The 14,008-nt window shown below is 36.6% G+C and overlaps 1 protein-coding gene across 5 annotated transcripts; it reads left to right on the forward strand.

Annotated features, from left to right (window-relative positions):
• The first annotated feature begins 2,972 nt into the window (after window positions 1-2,972).
• LOC108373252 (COP9 signalosome complex subunit 8-like) lies at window positions 2,973-7,075 on the forward strand. Of its 5 annotated transcripts, none has more exons than XM_017629117.1 (4): window positions 2,973-3,141; window positions 6,390-6,451; window positions 6,506-6,684; window positions 6,745-7,075. In XM_017629117.1, exons 1-4 carry the CDS (start codon window positions 3,085-3,087, stop codon window positions 6,999-7,001), a joined length of 555 nt encoding a protein of 184 aa, XP_017484606.1. In that variant the 5' UTR covers window positions 2,973-3,084; the 3' UTR covers window positions 7,002-7,075. The 5 variants fall into 5 exon arrangements, with proteins under 5 accessions (XP_017484606.1, XP_017484604.1, XP_017484605.1 ...); XM_017629115.1 differs by lacking the exon at window positions 2,973-3,141 and adding an exon at window positions 3,162-3,350; XM_017629116.1 differs by lacking the exon at window positions 2,973-3,141 and adding an exon at window positions 3,364-3,519.
• Window positions 7,076-14,008: the final 6,933 nt, after the last annotated feature.

Genomic DNA, 14,008 nt, shown 5'->3' on the forward strand with positions numbered 1-14,008 from the left:
CAAAAATGGAGTTGCATTTAGTTGCATTTAGGTGACGAATTTTGTATGGATAAATGTACATTTAGAGTAGCATTTAGAGCTAAATGCACTAAATGTGCTTTTACGCGTAAGCAAAAACAGCCCATTACTCATATTAACCCCGGGATTCAGTAATTCAGTGTCATCTCAAGTCACTAAATTTGAGATTAGCAATTAGTGACTATTATTGTGACTTGAGATGATTTGGGTATTCAGAAGGGGAGAGTCACAAAAAGTTCACCAAAAATGTGTGGTGAAAGCAAACACAGCCAATCAACTGATAGTGTTTATATATGCCTTTTGCCCGCGCCGCTCAAAGATTCGCAATGGCCGAGTGGTCAAAGCATTAGGCTGGCAGCCGAGAGGGTCCGGGTTCAAGTCCTCCTCGGCCGTAGGGGATTATTTATTTATTTTTTTTATTTAGGATTTTTTTTATTAGTTTTATTTTTTTTTACGATCTTTAGATTCGAATGTTTTAAAGACAAAAAAAATAAATTTTTTCAATACATTTGTATGATATTAAAGCATTTTGGTTTATTTCCTGATGAAATTCTTGTTGAACAAATTTCCTCGCTACATATTCGCGTTTTTTTTAATAAAATGGAAAGCAATTAACTTTTTCTCCATATTTTTATTTTTGAGACCTGCTCTTAGCCAGCTTACAAACTAGTGACTTTTTTAAGACTAGAGACGTGAGACAGCGTACTGAATACCAAATAGTCTCATAATCCAAGTTCACCACCAAAAGTCACTATTTGGGACTAGAGACCGCTTACTGAATGCCAGGGTTAATCTGACTACTTCGGACTGATGAGAGTCGCTCTCACTGAGTGTTGTTCTCTCATTTTTGCTGTCATATCCGAGTCAAGGAACGCTTTTTGGACTAAATCTGACTACTTCGGACGTTTTCTGACTATTTCTGGGAGATAAGGACCTCTCCTATTTTTGGTGAACTTTATTTTGACTCTCTCCTACTGAATAGCCAAATAATCTCAAGTCACAAAAATAGTCACTAATTGCTAATCTCAAATTTAGTGACTTGAGATGAGATTGAATTACTGCAGATTGAAAAAAAATTAAGATGAAAATGTGATTTTATTGCAATTAAACATATTTTTGGGCATACATCAAGATAACCAACCGTTCAGCTATAGAAATACTAAAAATGCAGATTGCTAGTACTTTTTACGCTGATTTTAACTATATAAATATTATTTGCCGCATTAAAAAAGTAAAGTAGATATAAAAGGTAAAACAAAAAAATTTTGATATTTTAAAATATTAATATTTTCTAAACTGCGTAACCGATTCAAAAGGTAATTATATCAAAATAAAGACAATTAATTTATCTTCAAGCTGATATATAAAATGTGTTTTTTATATATTTCAGCCAAAAATATTATAAAACAAAAAAATGTCATAATTTTTTCATAAAATAACCTTTTTTTAGAAAAAGTCTATAATCAATACTAAAAATTATTTAGAAAGTGCAAGTTTTTACCTTTAATTTGATATACATATTGGCCCGTAGTCATAGTCAAAATAAAGTCGACTTTAAAGTTAGTTGCAGCTTTTTTGACAGATATCCCATTGAAAATTATGTCAAAAAGCTGCAACTAACTTTAAAGTCGACTTAATTTTGACTATGACTACGGGCCAATATATCATGATTTGCTTTTGAGTTTTCAGAATTCAGTGATAATAAAAAATATAAATGCATGTATGTGCAAATGCATATTGTAGTTAATTCAACGGGTTGGCTTTCCATTATGGCCGTTCGTTAAAGGGGCGGTGGCCGAAAGGTAAGTGGACGTGGCACCTCTAACCTACCTTTTTGGAGAGGGAATGAACCGCCATTGACATACATGCAACCCCCGACAACGTAGGTCCCCTATGGTTTCCTAGGAAAATGGCCAAAATTCACAATTTGCGGTTTTTCGCTGGAAAAATTTTAAATATTCATTTGCACAAGACATTTTTATATACAAGACATTTTTATAAAACACCTAGTAACCATAATAGACATCACTGGGGCGGTAGCCCCAGGTTTACCACACTGAAAAGGAATTTTAGTTACCTCATCCTTTCCCAAGGCTACATCTGGCGGTAGCCCCAGTTGGTGCACACCAAAAGGAGAATTCTATTTGGTAAGGGTTATAATCCTTAAGAGCGGCCGAAGGCCGCCTACACAGAAAGGTGTTCAGCTCCGCTTCTTCGGCAATACAGAAAGGAGAATTCTACTTTGTAAGGGTTATGATCCCTAAGCGCGGCCGAAGGCCGCCTACGCCGAAAGACGTTCTGGGCAAAAGAAACTATATCACCCACAATTGTAACTTGCTTGTAAATGCTTTTAATTTTTTTTTATCACTGAATTCTTAAACCTCAAAAGTAGATCATAATAAAATACGTATATCGAATTAAAGGTAAGAATTGGCACTTTCTAAATAATATATATATCTTTAGCATTGATTATGCACTTTTTTCTAAAAATAGTTATTTTATGAAAAACTTATAACATTTTATTTGCTTTTTAATATTTTTGGCTTAAATAGATAAGCAAGCAAACACATTTTATATATCAACTTAAAGATAGATTAATTGTCTTTATTTTGCTATTATTACTTTTTTAATCGGTTACGTAGTTTAGAAAATATTAATATTTTAAAATATCGCAAAAATTTTCTTTAACCTTTTATATCTTCTTTACTTTTTGATTGCGGCAAATAATATTTTTATAGTTAAAATCAGCGTACAAAGCACTATCGGTCTGCATTTTTAGTTTTCCCATTGCTGAACGGTTGGTTATCTTGATGTGTTCCAAAAAAGCTTCTTGGTTCTGTTTATTAAAATGTAATATGTGTTGGCGATTTTTGCATGCAAATGACGAATTTTGAGAACCAAACTGACGATTTCAGCAAGTACTGACCTGTCAACACTGATTGTAAAGTCGATTTAACTATCGAAGAATTATACACAGACTATGATTATTTCTTTGGCGTTATTACCACAGTATAGAGTTATTACTTTCTCACCATTTTCGAAAGAAATATTTATTTGTTTTGCAAAATGCAGGAGCGAAAATATAGTGATCTAATGCATAGAATCGAATCAGAGGAGCTGAGTGTGTGTATAATTGAAAAGTTTAAACATAAGCTTCAGTAGAGAAATGTCCACGGTATATACCCATGATCCAACGTTAGTTAGTGAACGTTAGTTGGTTCATGGTATATACCGGTCCGGAAATATTGGGTGCATCCCAAAACGTCAAAATACAAAGAATCGGTCTCTTATTCCTAAATTGTATATTGCAATGCCAAATGTGCCCAACCGAGGTTAGATGCTATGTAGTTATCAACTAGGTTGCGCAAGTTAAGACTTGCTTCTGGTGCGGTCTTGAAAGAGAAAAAGCTAATGCTTTGTATTTTGACTATTTGGAAGTTACAAACCCGCAAATCAATGATTATGAAATGTATGGAATCATACTCATATAGTGCCTTATATGTGAGTATGATTCCATAGTATGTAATGGAAATGTTTACTTATTTGTGCAACTATTTTTGGGTAGAGGGCGGAGGGGAAAGGGCGTGGCCCCAAAATATCCGCCTAAACGAGAGAGGATGGACGCCGTTTTATGAAAAGTCACCTTTTTTTTTAAGCGCGAGCTCTTGTCTACAAGTGTGTAAAAGTTTTTTGATTCGAATCGCGCGTTTGGGCACAACAACCCAAAATCGTAGTACAAATAAATAAAGAGTACCCTTTAATATTTACGTACCCACCATGCAAAACGTGAGAAATAGGCAACAATCGTCAATGGCAACAAATTGGCGACTCGCCGGTTTATTACCGTGGTGATAAATCGGCAACATAATTTCTTTCATGTCAATTTCGGAATAAAAAAGTTATCAAAAAATCCCAAACTTATACATTTCGCGTCAAGAGTATTTATTATCCAAAAGCGTCTAATTTACACCCAAAGACAGGATTGAAAAAATAGGAAGCCCCATAACCGAAAAAAAGAATAAATTCCGTTTCTAAGTTTGATGGGTAGATTCACGTTGACAGTAAAATAAACCAAGGAACAAATAAAGAATACCTACAATTCTCAAATTAAAAAGCAACAATTAATTTTTAAGCAAAGAACAAATCCGACTTCAATTCTCATATAAAAATTTAAGATTATCGTTAATCTCTTCATGTTCCAATGATCGGATTTAAACCAAATAAGAATGGGACCACCTCTACTACAACTACAAGAGTTACTAAAGGTCAAAGTACAAAATAAGCAATTTTTAAGCCAAAAACACTCCTTCGAGTTACACATACGCGTTCCACAAGTAACTTTTGGAGTTTATTGATATACGCTCACAGTTTGAACGTTGCTCGAGTTTTTCTACATGGAGATTATGGAACAAACCTGTTAAATATGCCTTGCATAGTTTTCACAAAAATCGAATAGATGTAAAAAATATATTTAAAAAATTGTTTACAAACCCAGTTTTTTTAATCAAATTTTCAAAATCCATGAAAGAGTTTTTGAAAAATTGGATTTAAAGAAATGCTTAACTTGAACTTTGGCCGTTAATATCTGTTGTAGTTGTTGTTACCCCCTAAAAAAAATATACCGCAACGCTCACCTCAATGATATCTATCGATCACCGTACAGATTTGTTTAATTTGAGAATTGTAGGTATTCTGCATTTATGCCTAAAGTGATTCATATTTTAATTATTTTTTTTTTTGTGTATTTACATACATACAGTGACGAGCAAAACTTTAACATGATGTAATACTTTTTATTTCTGCCACCGCTATCTTTCATAGTTCTAACGACTTTCATACTTTTGTTGTATATTCTTATTGGTACACCCCTACTCCCGCTCTCATAACGATTTGAGGTCAATCCAACAACAACAAAAAAACCTGGAGACAAAAATGTAAGTTAAGGCAAATGTTACAGTTTTGCATTCACTCTCAGTTTTGCATTTTACAGTTATCTTTTGCTTAGTTGGAAGTCAGATGACTTTTTTCTGTATTGTAATTTATTCAAGAAGTGATCACCAATAAATAATATGGTTAATCAGGAAACATAAATGTAAATAATAGATTTACTGCGAAAAGGCGGGACCGCAGGGAAAGTGGCAAAAAATTGTGGAGTTTGCCACATGAAAATGTTAAGACTGAGAAAAAATATAGCCTAAAGTGTTACTAAGGACAAAGAAAGTCTGTCAAAATATATTACAGTCCGATATCTTGTGAACTTAGTAGCAAGTAGCGCTGCAGGCACTACTACAGAAGCGCTTAAGGTATTAAAATTGAATGCAAATCAGTAGATAGTGAGGCGAAAAATTGCCAAATTGAGCAAAATGGATCATAAAAGAAGAAAAAAGCAAATTTGATCAAAATACATGTGCGAGTGTGGCAGCGTTTTGCTGCATCGCACGAAAACCGGACCGTTGCCTATTGGGATATGTTAGGCCTTACAGAATGCAATAAAAAACACATTTTTAAGATTTAATTGAGGGTTATTTGGTCTGACAAGACTAAATTAATAGCTTTCAATCAGATGGCCGGGCATGGTATTGGATCAAAGGCCCAAATTAAGCCTAAGCGCATCATGTAAGGCAAACTGTGAATCACAGTGGTCGGTCAATAATAGTTTGGGGTTGTATTTCAAAAATGTTGTTGATCCGTTTGTACGCATTATGCGTAAGGAACAGTATCTGTTCATATTTTAACAAAATTTGCAAGATGTAGTCGAAAAAATTAGAGTTTCTGCTGAAAAAGCAACCAAAACACACTGCACATGTTCGCAAAGACTGGAACAAAAGCAGAAATTTGCTAATTTGAAATGACCTCCACAATCCGAGGACATGAATCTCATCGAGAATTTGCGAAATCAACTAAAAGCGCATCTTACTAAGTATCCAAGTCCGTCCAATGGAGTACATGAGCGGTGAAAGCACACCAAGGATATATGGGAGGCTATACCTCCAGAATTTTTACAGACATACACATTAGGTATGCCAAATTGCAACCAGGAACTAAATAAAGCAAAAGCATACTGAACATTGTGTTAATAATTCTTTTTTTTTGTGAAAATTGTCAAAAAGTTATTAAAAATATATGAGTGCAAAACTGTAACATATGCCTTAATTTACATTTTTGTCTGCTGGTTTTGTTAATGTTGTTGAATTGACTTCAAATCGTTATGACAGAGGAAGCAAAGATGTACCAATAAAAATATACAACAACCGTATGAATGTCGTTAGAACTTGGAAAGATAGCGACAGCTGAAATAAAAAGTGTTACTCCATGTTACAGTTTTGCTCGTCACTGTACATACATTCTTTATTGCAACTATTTTTCAACAGACAAACATCGATGCGGAATCATACACACAGCTCCTTGCAGTTTACCTTTTTCAGGATAAATTGTAATGCTTTCGTATTTTTTGTTAAAAAAATTATTAACGAGCTTACATTTTTAGAGCCGATGCAAAATTTTTATGGAAAAGAATACCACAAGCACTAAAAAAAGACAGCAACGAATTGCAAAGGCTGAATGTAGTTATGTCTACACTCATCGTGAACAATCCAACCGACTTCTTCAAACAAGTGGATTATCCTTGGTCGATTAATATCAAACTTATAATGGACGATCTTATTGGTATTATTTTTTCACATTTTCAATGAAGAATTTTATATTTCTAAATTAAATGTATTTCAGAACGAGTGCGTCAGGATGTATTAACATTAGTTGGCCAAGCTTATATATCTATTTTCGAGCAAGAGTTGATCCAACTAACTCGGCTTCCTCAACAGGATTTAAAACGAGTTTGCGTTGCGATGGAGTGGAAGTACGAAAATGATGGCCAAAAGGCTGTGATTATTCCAAAAAATTCCGAGCCTATGACAAAATTAAATGCTAGTTCTGAAGATTTGCTTTTAAAATTAACAGATTTTGTTTCTTTCCTGGAAAATTAAATTTATAATTTTTCGTTAACGAAGTCATATTAAATGTAATCAGTTACTTAAGGTACGTTAATTCGACAAACCCATTTTGAGGTGTATTAAACAAGGTGTGATTGACAACTCAGGTAGGCTCTGTTGTTGTTGTTGTTGTAGCGGCTACAACAACCCCGCCCAGGACGGTTGGTATCTCAGTCGTTGTCGTCAAGTTCCACTAACGGCAACCCTAGGAAGCGGGCAGCTTCTGTGGGGTTTGTCCACAGGGACAAGGCCGTTAGGGTTGTCGGGTTTTCCGGGCATGCGAAGAGATGTTTCGAGTCATGTGGGGTCTCTCCGCATGCCGGACACTCATTCGGCACATCCTCATTCAACCTACTCAGGTAGGTGTTTAACCGGCTGCAGTAGCCGGAGCGCAGTTGTGCAAGTGTTGTGCGAGTCTCCCGAGGCAGATGAAGCTCCGTCTCGTCTATGTCCGGGGGTGGTATGCCTAGAACGGCATTCACAGGTCTAGAGTCTACATAACTCGAGACTGAGTCCCTGTGAATACCGTTCAGGGCCTGTCGGTAAGCTGTCGGGTCCAGAGGTTGCTTGATGAACCTCTGGACTTCGTCTGTCAGTTCATATAGATGCCTCCTGACGTGCCTAGGCGAGGGCTCCTCTGCAAGCAGCTGTCTGCTTGGGTGGCCACTTCTGTGGCTCCCGATCAGGAACTGCTTGCAGAGCATTATATTGTGCTCCTTTACGGGGAGCATTTGCGCCTCGCCGTGCAGGTGGTGTTCAGGCGACATCAAGAGGCATCCCGTCGCTGTCCTGAGTGCGGTGTTCTGTACAGTCTGTAGCTTCGTCCACTGCGTCCTACTAGTCCCTGGCGACCACACTGGCGCTGCGTAGTTCAAAACCGGCCGGCCTATTGCCTTGTATGTTGCCAGCAACGTTTCTTTGTCTTTGCCCCAAGTACTGCCGGCTAGCGACTTGAGGACCTTGTTGCGGCTCTGTACTTTATTGACAATAGCGGTTGAGTGCGCAGAGAAGGAGAGCAGGCTGTCGAATGTTACTCCGAGTATTTTGGGGTTATTCACCGTCGGAATTGGTGTGTCATCGACGTGAATCCCCAGCGGTAGCCTGACCTCCTTCGTCCAGGTTGTGAACAGGGTCGCGGAGGATTTCGTAGGGGAGAGGGCTAGACACTTTGCAGTGAAGAAGCGAGAAAGTTCGGAGAGATACCCGTTTACTTTCGAACACAGGTCATCAATTCCATTCCCAGTCGCCATGATCGAGCAATCGTCGGCATAAGAGACAATCGAGACTCCCTCAGGTGGTTGAGGTAGGCTCTCTTTTAAGGTGCTATTATGCCAAAAAATATAAACAAGCGATTCAAAATTCATACATTTTTTTCAAATTTGACTATAGGATGGTTCTTCTGAGAGCAATGTCAAATTCAATCACATTTTGTTGAGTACATTTTGGTCATTATAAAATGAGTGACATCTATACTAACCTATACTTAACTATATAAAGAGAAGCCCCTTTTTTGTAACAGGTAATCTCGTGAACGGCTGGTCCGATTTTCATGAAATTTTGTATATAAATAGCTTTCAGCCACCAACATGTCATAGGCAAAAAAAAATTACTTTTTTCCGGTAGGTGGACCAGGAGCCGAGGTATTCGAAAAAATCTTATTATGGTCTGATTTGCTTAAAATATAGTACGTAGGTAGCTTTTTGTCTAGATTAGCAAATATGATCCTTTTTTCCGGGAAATGGACCAGGGACTGGTCTATTCGAAAAAATCGTATTTATGGTCCGATTTGATTAAAATTTGGTACGTAGGTAGCTTTTTGCCTAGATTGGCATATAGGATCCTTTTTCTCCGGGAAGTGGACCAGGGACCGATCTATTCGGAAAAATTGTATTTATGGTCCGATTTGATTAAAATTTGGTACGTAGGTAGCTTTTTGCCTAGATTGGCATATAGGATCCTTTTTCTCCGGGAAGTGGACCAGGGACCGATCTATTCGGAAAAATTGTATTTATGGTCCGATTTGCTTACAAATTGACATTCGGCAGGCAGTTGATTCGAAACAATTGCTATTTCTAGTGCCCCTTCCTGCCTATTTCGATATTTTATTTTGCCTTTTCTAGCCTATTTCGTTGTTGTAGCGGCTACTAAACTCCGCTCGGGTCGGTTCATCCGTCGACGTTGTCCGTTTCAGCTAAAGCCTGCTATACAGTTCAATGCGAGCGTGAACGTACGCAAAGGCAAATAATGCCATTTGTGTTCTTATGGACGCACATCCAGGGTAGGCAAAAACTCTGAGTTCGAGCGAGCGAGCGAGCAAACTCCAACTCAATGCCTCGCAGGCGCTCGCAGCTCGTACTCGTAGCAGCAATGAGGCGAGGCACGAGAAGTTTGGCTTGCTCGGCAAACGAGCGAGCGCTGCTTGTTTCCTCGCGCTCCTATTAAACGAGCGAGGCTGTTGTGTGTAGCCTCGCTCGCGGTGCGAGGCGAGTAGCTGTCTGCTTACTCGCTCTGCTAGGTAAGACGAGTGAGCGACGAGCGAGCGCTCCGAGTGTACTATAAAACACATGCATTTTTGTGCATAGAAATATAGGAATGTATGTCAATAGATTATGTACGAAAGTATGTTAATGATTGTATGTACATATGTATGTGCGAATTGAGATATGAATTCGTCGCCCTGTTCTCTACTGCTAATTAGTAGGTGAGAGTGACGTATTTTCTCTACCAGTAGAGAAATAATCGGTAGAGAAAAGTTACAGAAACGGGCTACTGATATCAAATTGAAAAATTTTGTTTGAATTTCTACACACACTTACAGATTTTGACAGTTTATGCCGCCAAAGCAAAAACAAAATACATGTAATTTTTTGTTTTTGTACTCCTGCTATCACCTTATATTAATTCGCCTTGGCATAGATTATGGAATGAAATATTAGTTGCGTTCGATAACAAAAGTAGCCAACACCAGCCAACAATCAAAATCAAGAGAGTAAGCGAAAATTCTCTCCCAAATAGAAGAAAAAGCAAAAAAGNAATCCACTTAAACAAGTAATTAAATACTTTTCAACATGAATTAGCAGAGTGCACTTTTCTTTTGTTTACAATTTGGTTGCCAAACACACTACAGCTGATCGTTTGACACATTTACCAGAATTTACCAGCAAAAAATTCTCGGACTAAAACTGGTAACTTCTGACAGAGAGAGAACCGTATTTACTCCCTTTTTTGTCCTCTCAATAGTCAGAGAACCGAGTACGGGATCGATTTCCAGTAAAATCTGACTGATTCTGACTATTTCTGACTAGTCCGGACTCGTACGGGATCGCAACTTTTGCTGACTAAAATTTTACCAGTACAAAATGAACGCTTCTCTTGCATCAAAATGAACGCTTGCTCTCTCAATTTTTGTGTGTTGGATAATTTTTTGTTGTTATCGAACGCCATACAGTAAAAATTTGGGAAAACTATTACAAATTTTTGACTTGTCGAACGCAACTATTTTTTATAGTTAGATATGTATGTACATACATAACATGCATAGTTATATATGTATGTATGTATGTATGTACATATGCATGTATTTTGTCTTTACAGAGAAAAGTAAGTAACGAAGATATTATAATCGTTTGTGCCGCAGAAACAAAAAACAAGTAAGCACAAAATAGTTTGCTACTTGTAGCAGTTATGCTGTATACCTTGGTGAAAAATTTATTTGTGGCCTGTTGTTGAAGGACATATGTATATGTATACAGTGACGGGCAAAACTGTAACATGGTGTAACACTTTTTACTTCAGCCATCGCTATCTTTCCAAGTTCTAACGACTTTCATACTTTTGTTATATATTCTTGTTGGTACATCCCTACTCCCGCTCTCTTAACGATTTGAAGTCAATACAACAACAATAAAAAAACCAGCAGCCAAAAATGTAAATTAAAGCAGATGTTACAGTTTTGCACTCATACATTTTTAAGAACTTTATAACAATTTTCACGAAAAAAAGAACTACTAACACAATGTTCAGTACTCTTTTGCTTGTTTCAGCCCTGGATACGATTTGGCATACCTTATTTGTATCTCTGTAAAAATTCTGGAGGTATATCCTTAGTTTGCTTTCATTGCTCATGTACTCGATTTTACGGACTTGGATACTTATTAAGCTGTGCTTTTAGTTGTTTTCGCAAATTCTCAAAGAGATTCATGTCCGCGGATTGTGGAGGTCATTTGAAATTAGCAAATTTTTGCTTTTGTATCCAGTCTTTGCGAATATGTGCAGTGTGTTTTGCGTGATTTTTCAGCAGAAACTCTCATTTTTTCGACTACATCTTGCACATTTTGTTGAAATATGAACAGATACTGGTCCTTATGCATAATGTGTACTAACAGACCAAGAAAATTTTTGAAATACAACCCCAAACTATTCTTGACCGACCACTGTTATTCACAGTTTGCTTTGCATGCTGCGCATGGACTTAATTTGGATCTTTGACCCAATACCATGCCCGGCCATCTGATTGAAAGCGATAAATTTAGTTTTGTCAGACCAAATAACCTTCAATTGAAACTTAAAAATATGTTTTTTATTGCCTTCTGAACGGCCTAACATAACCCAATAGGCAACGGTTCGGTTTTCGTGCGATGCAGCGAAATGCTGCCACACTCGCACATGTATTATGATCAAATTTGCTTTTTTCTTCTTTATGATGCCTTTGCGCTCAATTTGGCAATTCTTCGCCTCGCTATTTATTGACTTGCATTAAAGTTTAATACCTTAAGCGCTTCTGTAATAGTGGCTGCATCGCTACTTGCTGCTAAGTTCACAAGATATCGTACCGTAATATTTTTTGACAGACTTCCTTTGTCCTTGGGAACACTTTATGCTACATTTTTTCTCGGTCTTAACATTTTCAAGTAGCAAAATCCACAATTTTTTGCCACTTTTCGTGCGGTCCCGCCTTTCCGCAGTAAATCTATTATTTACATTTATGGTTCCTGATTAACTATATTATTTACTGGTGATCACTTCCTCAATAAATTACTATACAGAAAAATGTCATCAGACTTCCAACTAAGTAAGAGATAACTGTCAAATGCAAAACTGAGAGTGAGTGCAAAACTGTAACATCTGCCTCAACTTACATTTTTGTCTGCTGGTTTTTTTATTGTTGTTGTATTGACTTCAAATCATTAGGTTTGTTCGTCGAAAATCCAGCAAGAATTATCCAACACTCAAAATATCAGAGAGTAAGAAAAAATTCTCTCAAATTCTCTCTCATGTTGAGAAACTTGCAAATTTCTGCACGAACGCAAATTTGCAGGAATTTGCAAGTTTCGCTGCCAGCTGGCGTCCACGGTTGCATTTCAAACATAAAAAATTTTTATAGAATTTTTAAAATTCTTTCGGATGGCCAAAAACAGGATATACATGTATATTTCTTGTTATTCTGACTTTCTTTAACATACATTTCAATTTCTTCATCGTACTAGCTGTCGGGTTTCTTAAATCGACTCTGGTTGCAATTGCATTCCGATTGCGAATACCATTTTTTTCAGCCGAATTAAGTTCAAATCATTGGAATTAACTAAATTAATTATATCAACAATTATTTACTTCCTTTTTTCATAAAAAAATCGCTCGTGTTTATAAATTTTTAAATTTAACGAACTAATTTATTCAAATTATTGTAGACAAAAATGCAACCATGCGCCACAACCACATGTTTTTCGTGTTTGCAAATTCTTGCTGGCAAAATTTTTTCCAGCAAGAATTTGCAACTTCTCTCCAAGAGAACTGTCACTTTGCTCTCACAATTTTTGAGTGTTGGATCATTTTTTGGTCTGCACGAACGCGATTTGGGCAAAAATCGTGATAATTCGTACAAATTCGTACAAATTTTTTGCTCGACGAACAAACCTATTATAAGAGAGGGAGCAGGGATGTACCACCAAGAATATACAACAAAAGGATGAAAGTCTTTAGAACTTGGAAATATAGCTGGCTGAATTAAAAAGTGTTACACCATGTTACAGTTTTGCTCGTCACTGTATGTACATATGTATGGATATGGAGACATGGGAAATTTGCGTAAACAGAGAATAGAGGCTGGTTCACACACAACTTCGCCGTTGCGTTGGCGTTGAATTTCAAAGCAGCCGTCCACATAGCCAAAATTTGCCAACGCTAAGAGCATACAAACACACACACAAAGCAGAAAGATCGCTGCGTCGGTCGCCAGCTGTTGCAAATAAATAAAATTATATGACATGTTTTTTTCCTTTTAATCAAATGAGGGCAAGAAATATAATTTTTCATGCAATTATTGATATGAAATATTAATTTATCTCTCGTTAATATGTTAATTTAGTGGCCAAAGTAGTCTCTGCCAAGCTTCATTGTAGAACGCATACTTTTAGGGCCGTTTGCACCATGTCTAGTTAACGCTAACTGGAGGTACATCCTTCAGTTAAGCACGTCACACAGTGCCGCCTAAGTGGGCAAAAATCTTAAAATTCGTTATCTGCAATGTGAACTTGTTTGGTACTTTTGTAAAGACAATTTATCCACTAAAATGAATTAAACCGACATTTCCCTAAAAAATCAATTATATGCCGCCAGGAAGCCACTAAATTCGACAAATTTTATACAAAGAATTTTAATAAGAGCATAGCCATGCGTAAGCTCTTCACAGAAAAAAATGTCACAAATATATTCTTTGAAATAAAATGTTGGTTTCACGCTTCTTGTTTCCATATAGATAGCAGAGAATTACAGGAATTAAGATTTGGAATAAAACTAAACACAGGGTGTCCCTGCGGTATTCCAGAAAAACAATTTTTTTTAAACCAAATTTCAAAAAGTGCTGAATTTTAATGGAATGAATAAAAAATATATGTAAAAATAGGTTATTTTTTATTATTTTATTAAATAGTGCGGGCTTATAGCTTTCAAAAGGAAAAATAAAAACCTGCTAATTTTTTGCACTTTCTGAAGTAATGCGTTTT

Source organism: Rhagoletis zephyria, unplaced genomic scaffold (assembly GCF_001687245.7).
Source record: "Rhagoletis zephyria isolate East Lansing unplaced genomic scaffold, Rhagoletis_zephyria_1.1 Rzeph_scaffold_06510, whole genome shotgun sequence".
NCBI classification, from domain to species: Eukaryota; Metazoa; Arthropoda; class Insecta; order Diptera; family Tephritidae; genus Rhagoletis; species Rhagoletis zephyria.

Bases quoted from the DNA above. Each gene is read 5' to 3' on its own strand.
- LOC108373252 (XM_017629115.1), top strand. From the start codon at position 3,240: ATGGTATATACCGGTCCGGAAATATTGGGTGCATCCCAAAACGTCAAA. The intron at 3,351-6,389 runs GTTAGATGCTAT...ATTTTTCAACAG, and splicing joins GCCAAATGTGCCCAACCGAG to ACAAACATCGATGCGGAATC. The intron at 6,685-6,744 runs GTATTATTTTTT...AATGTATTTCAG, and splicing joins TATAATGGACGATCTTATTG to AACGAGTGCGTCAGGATGTA.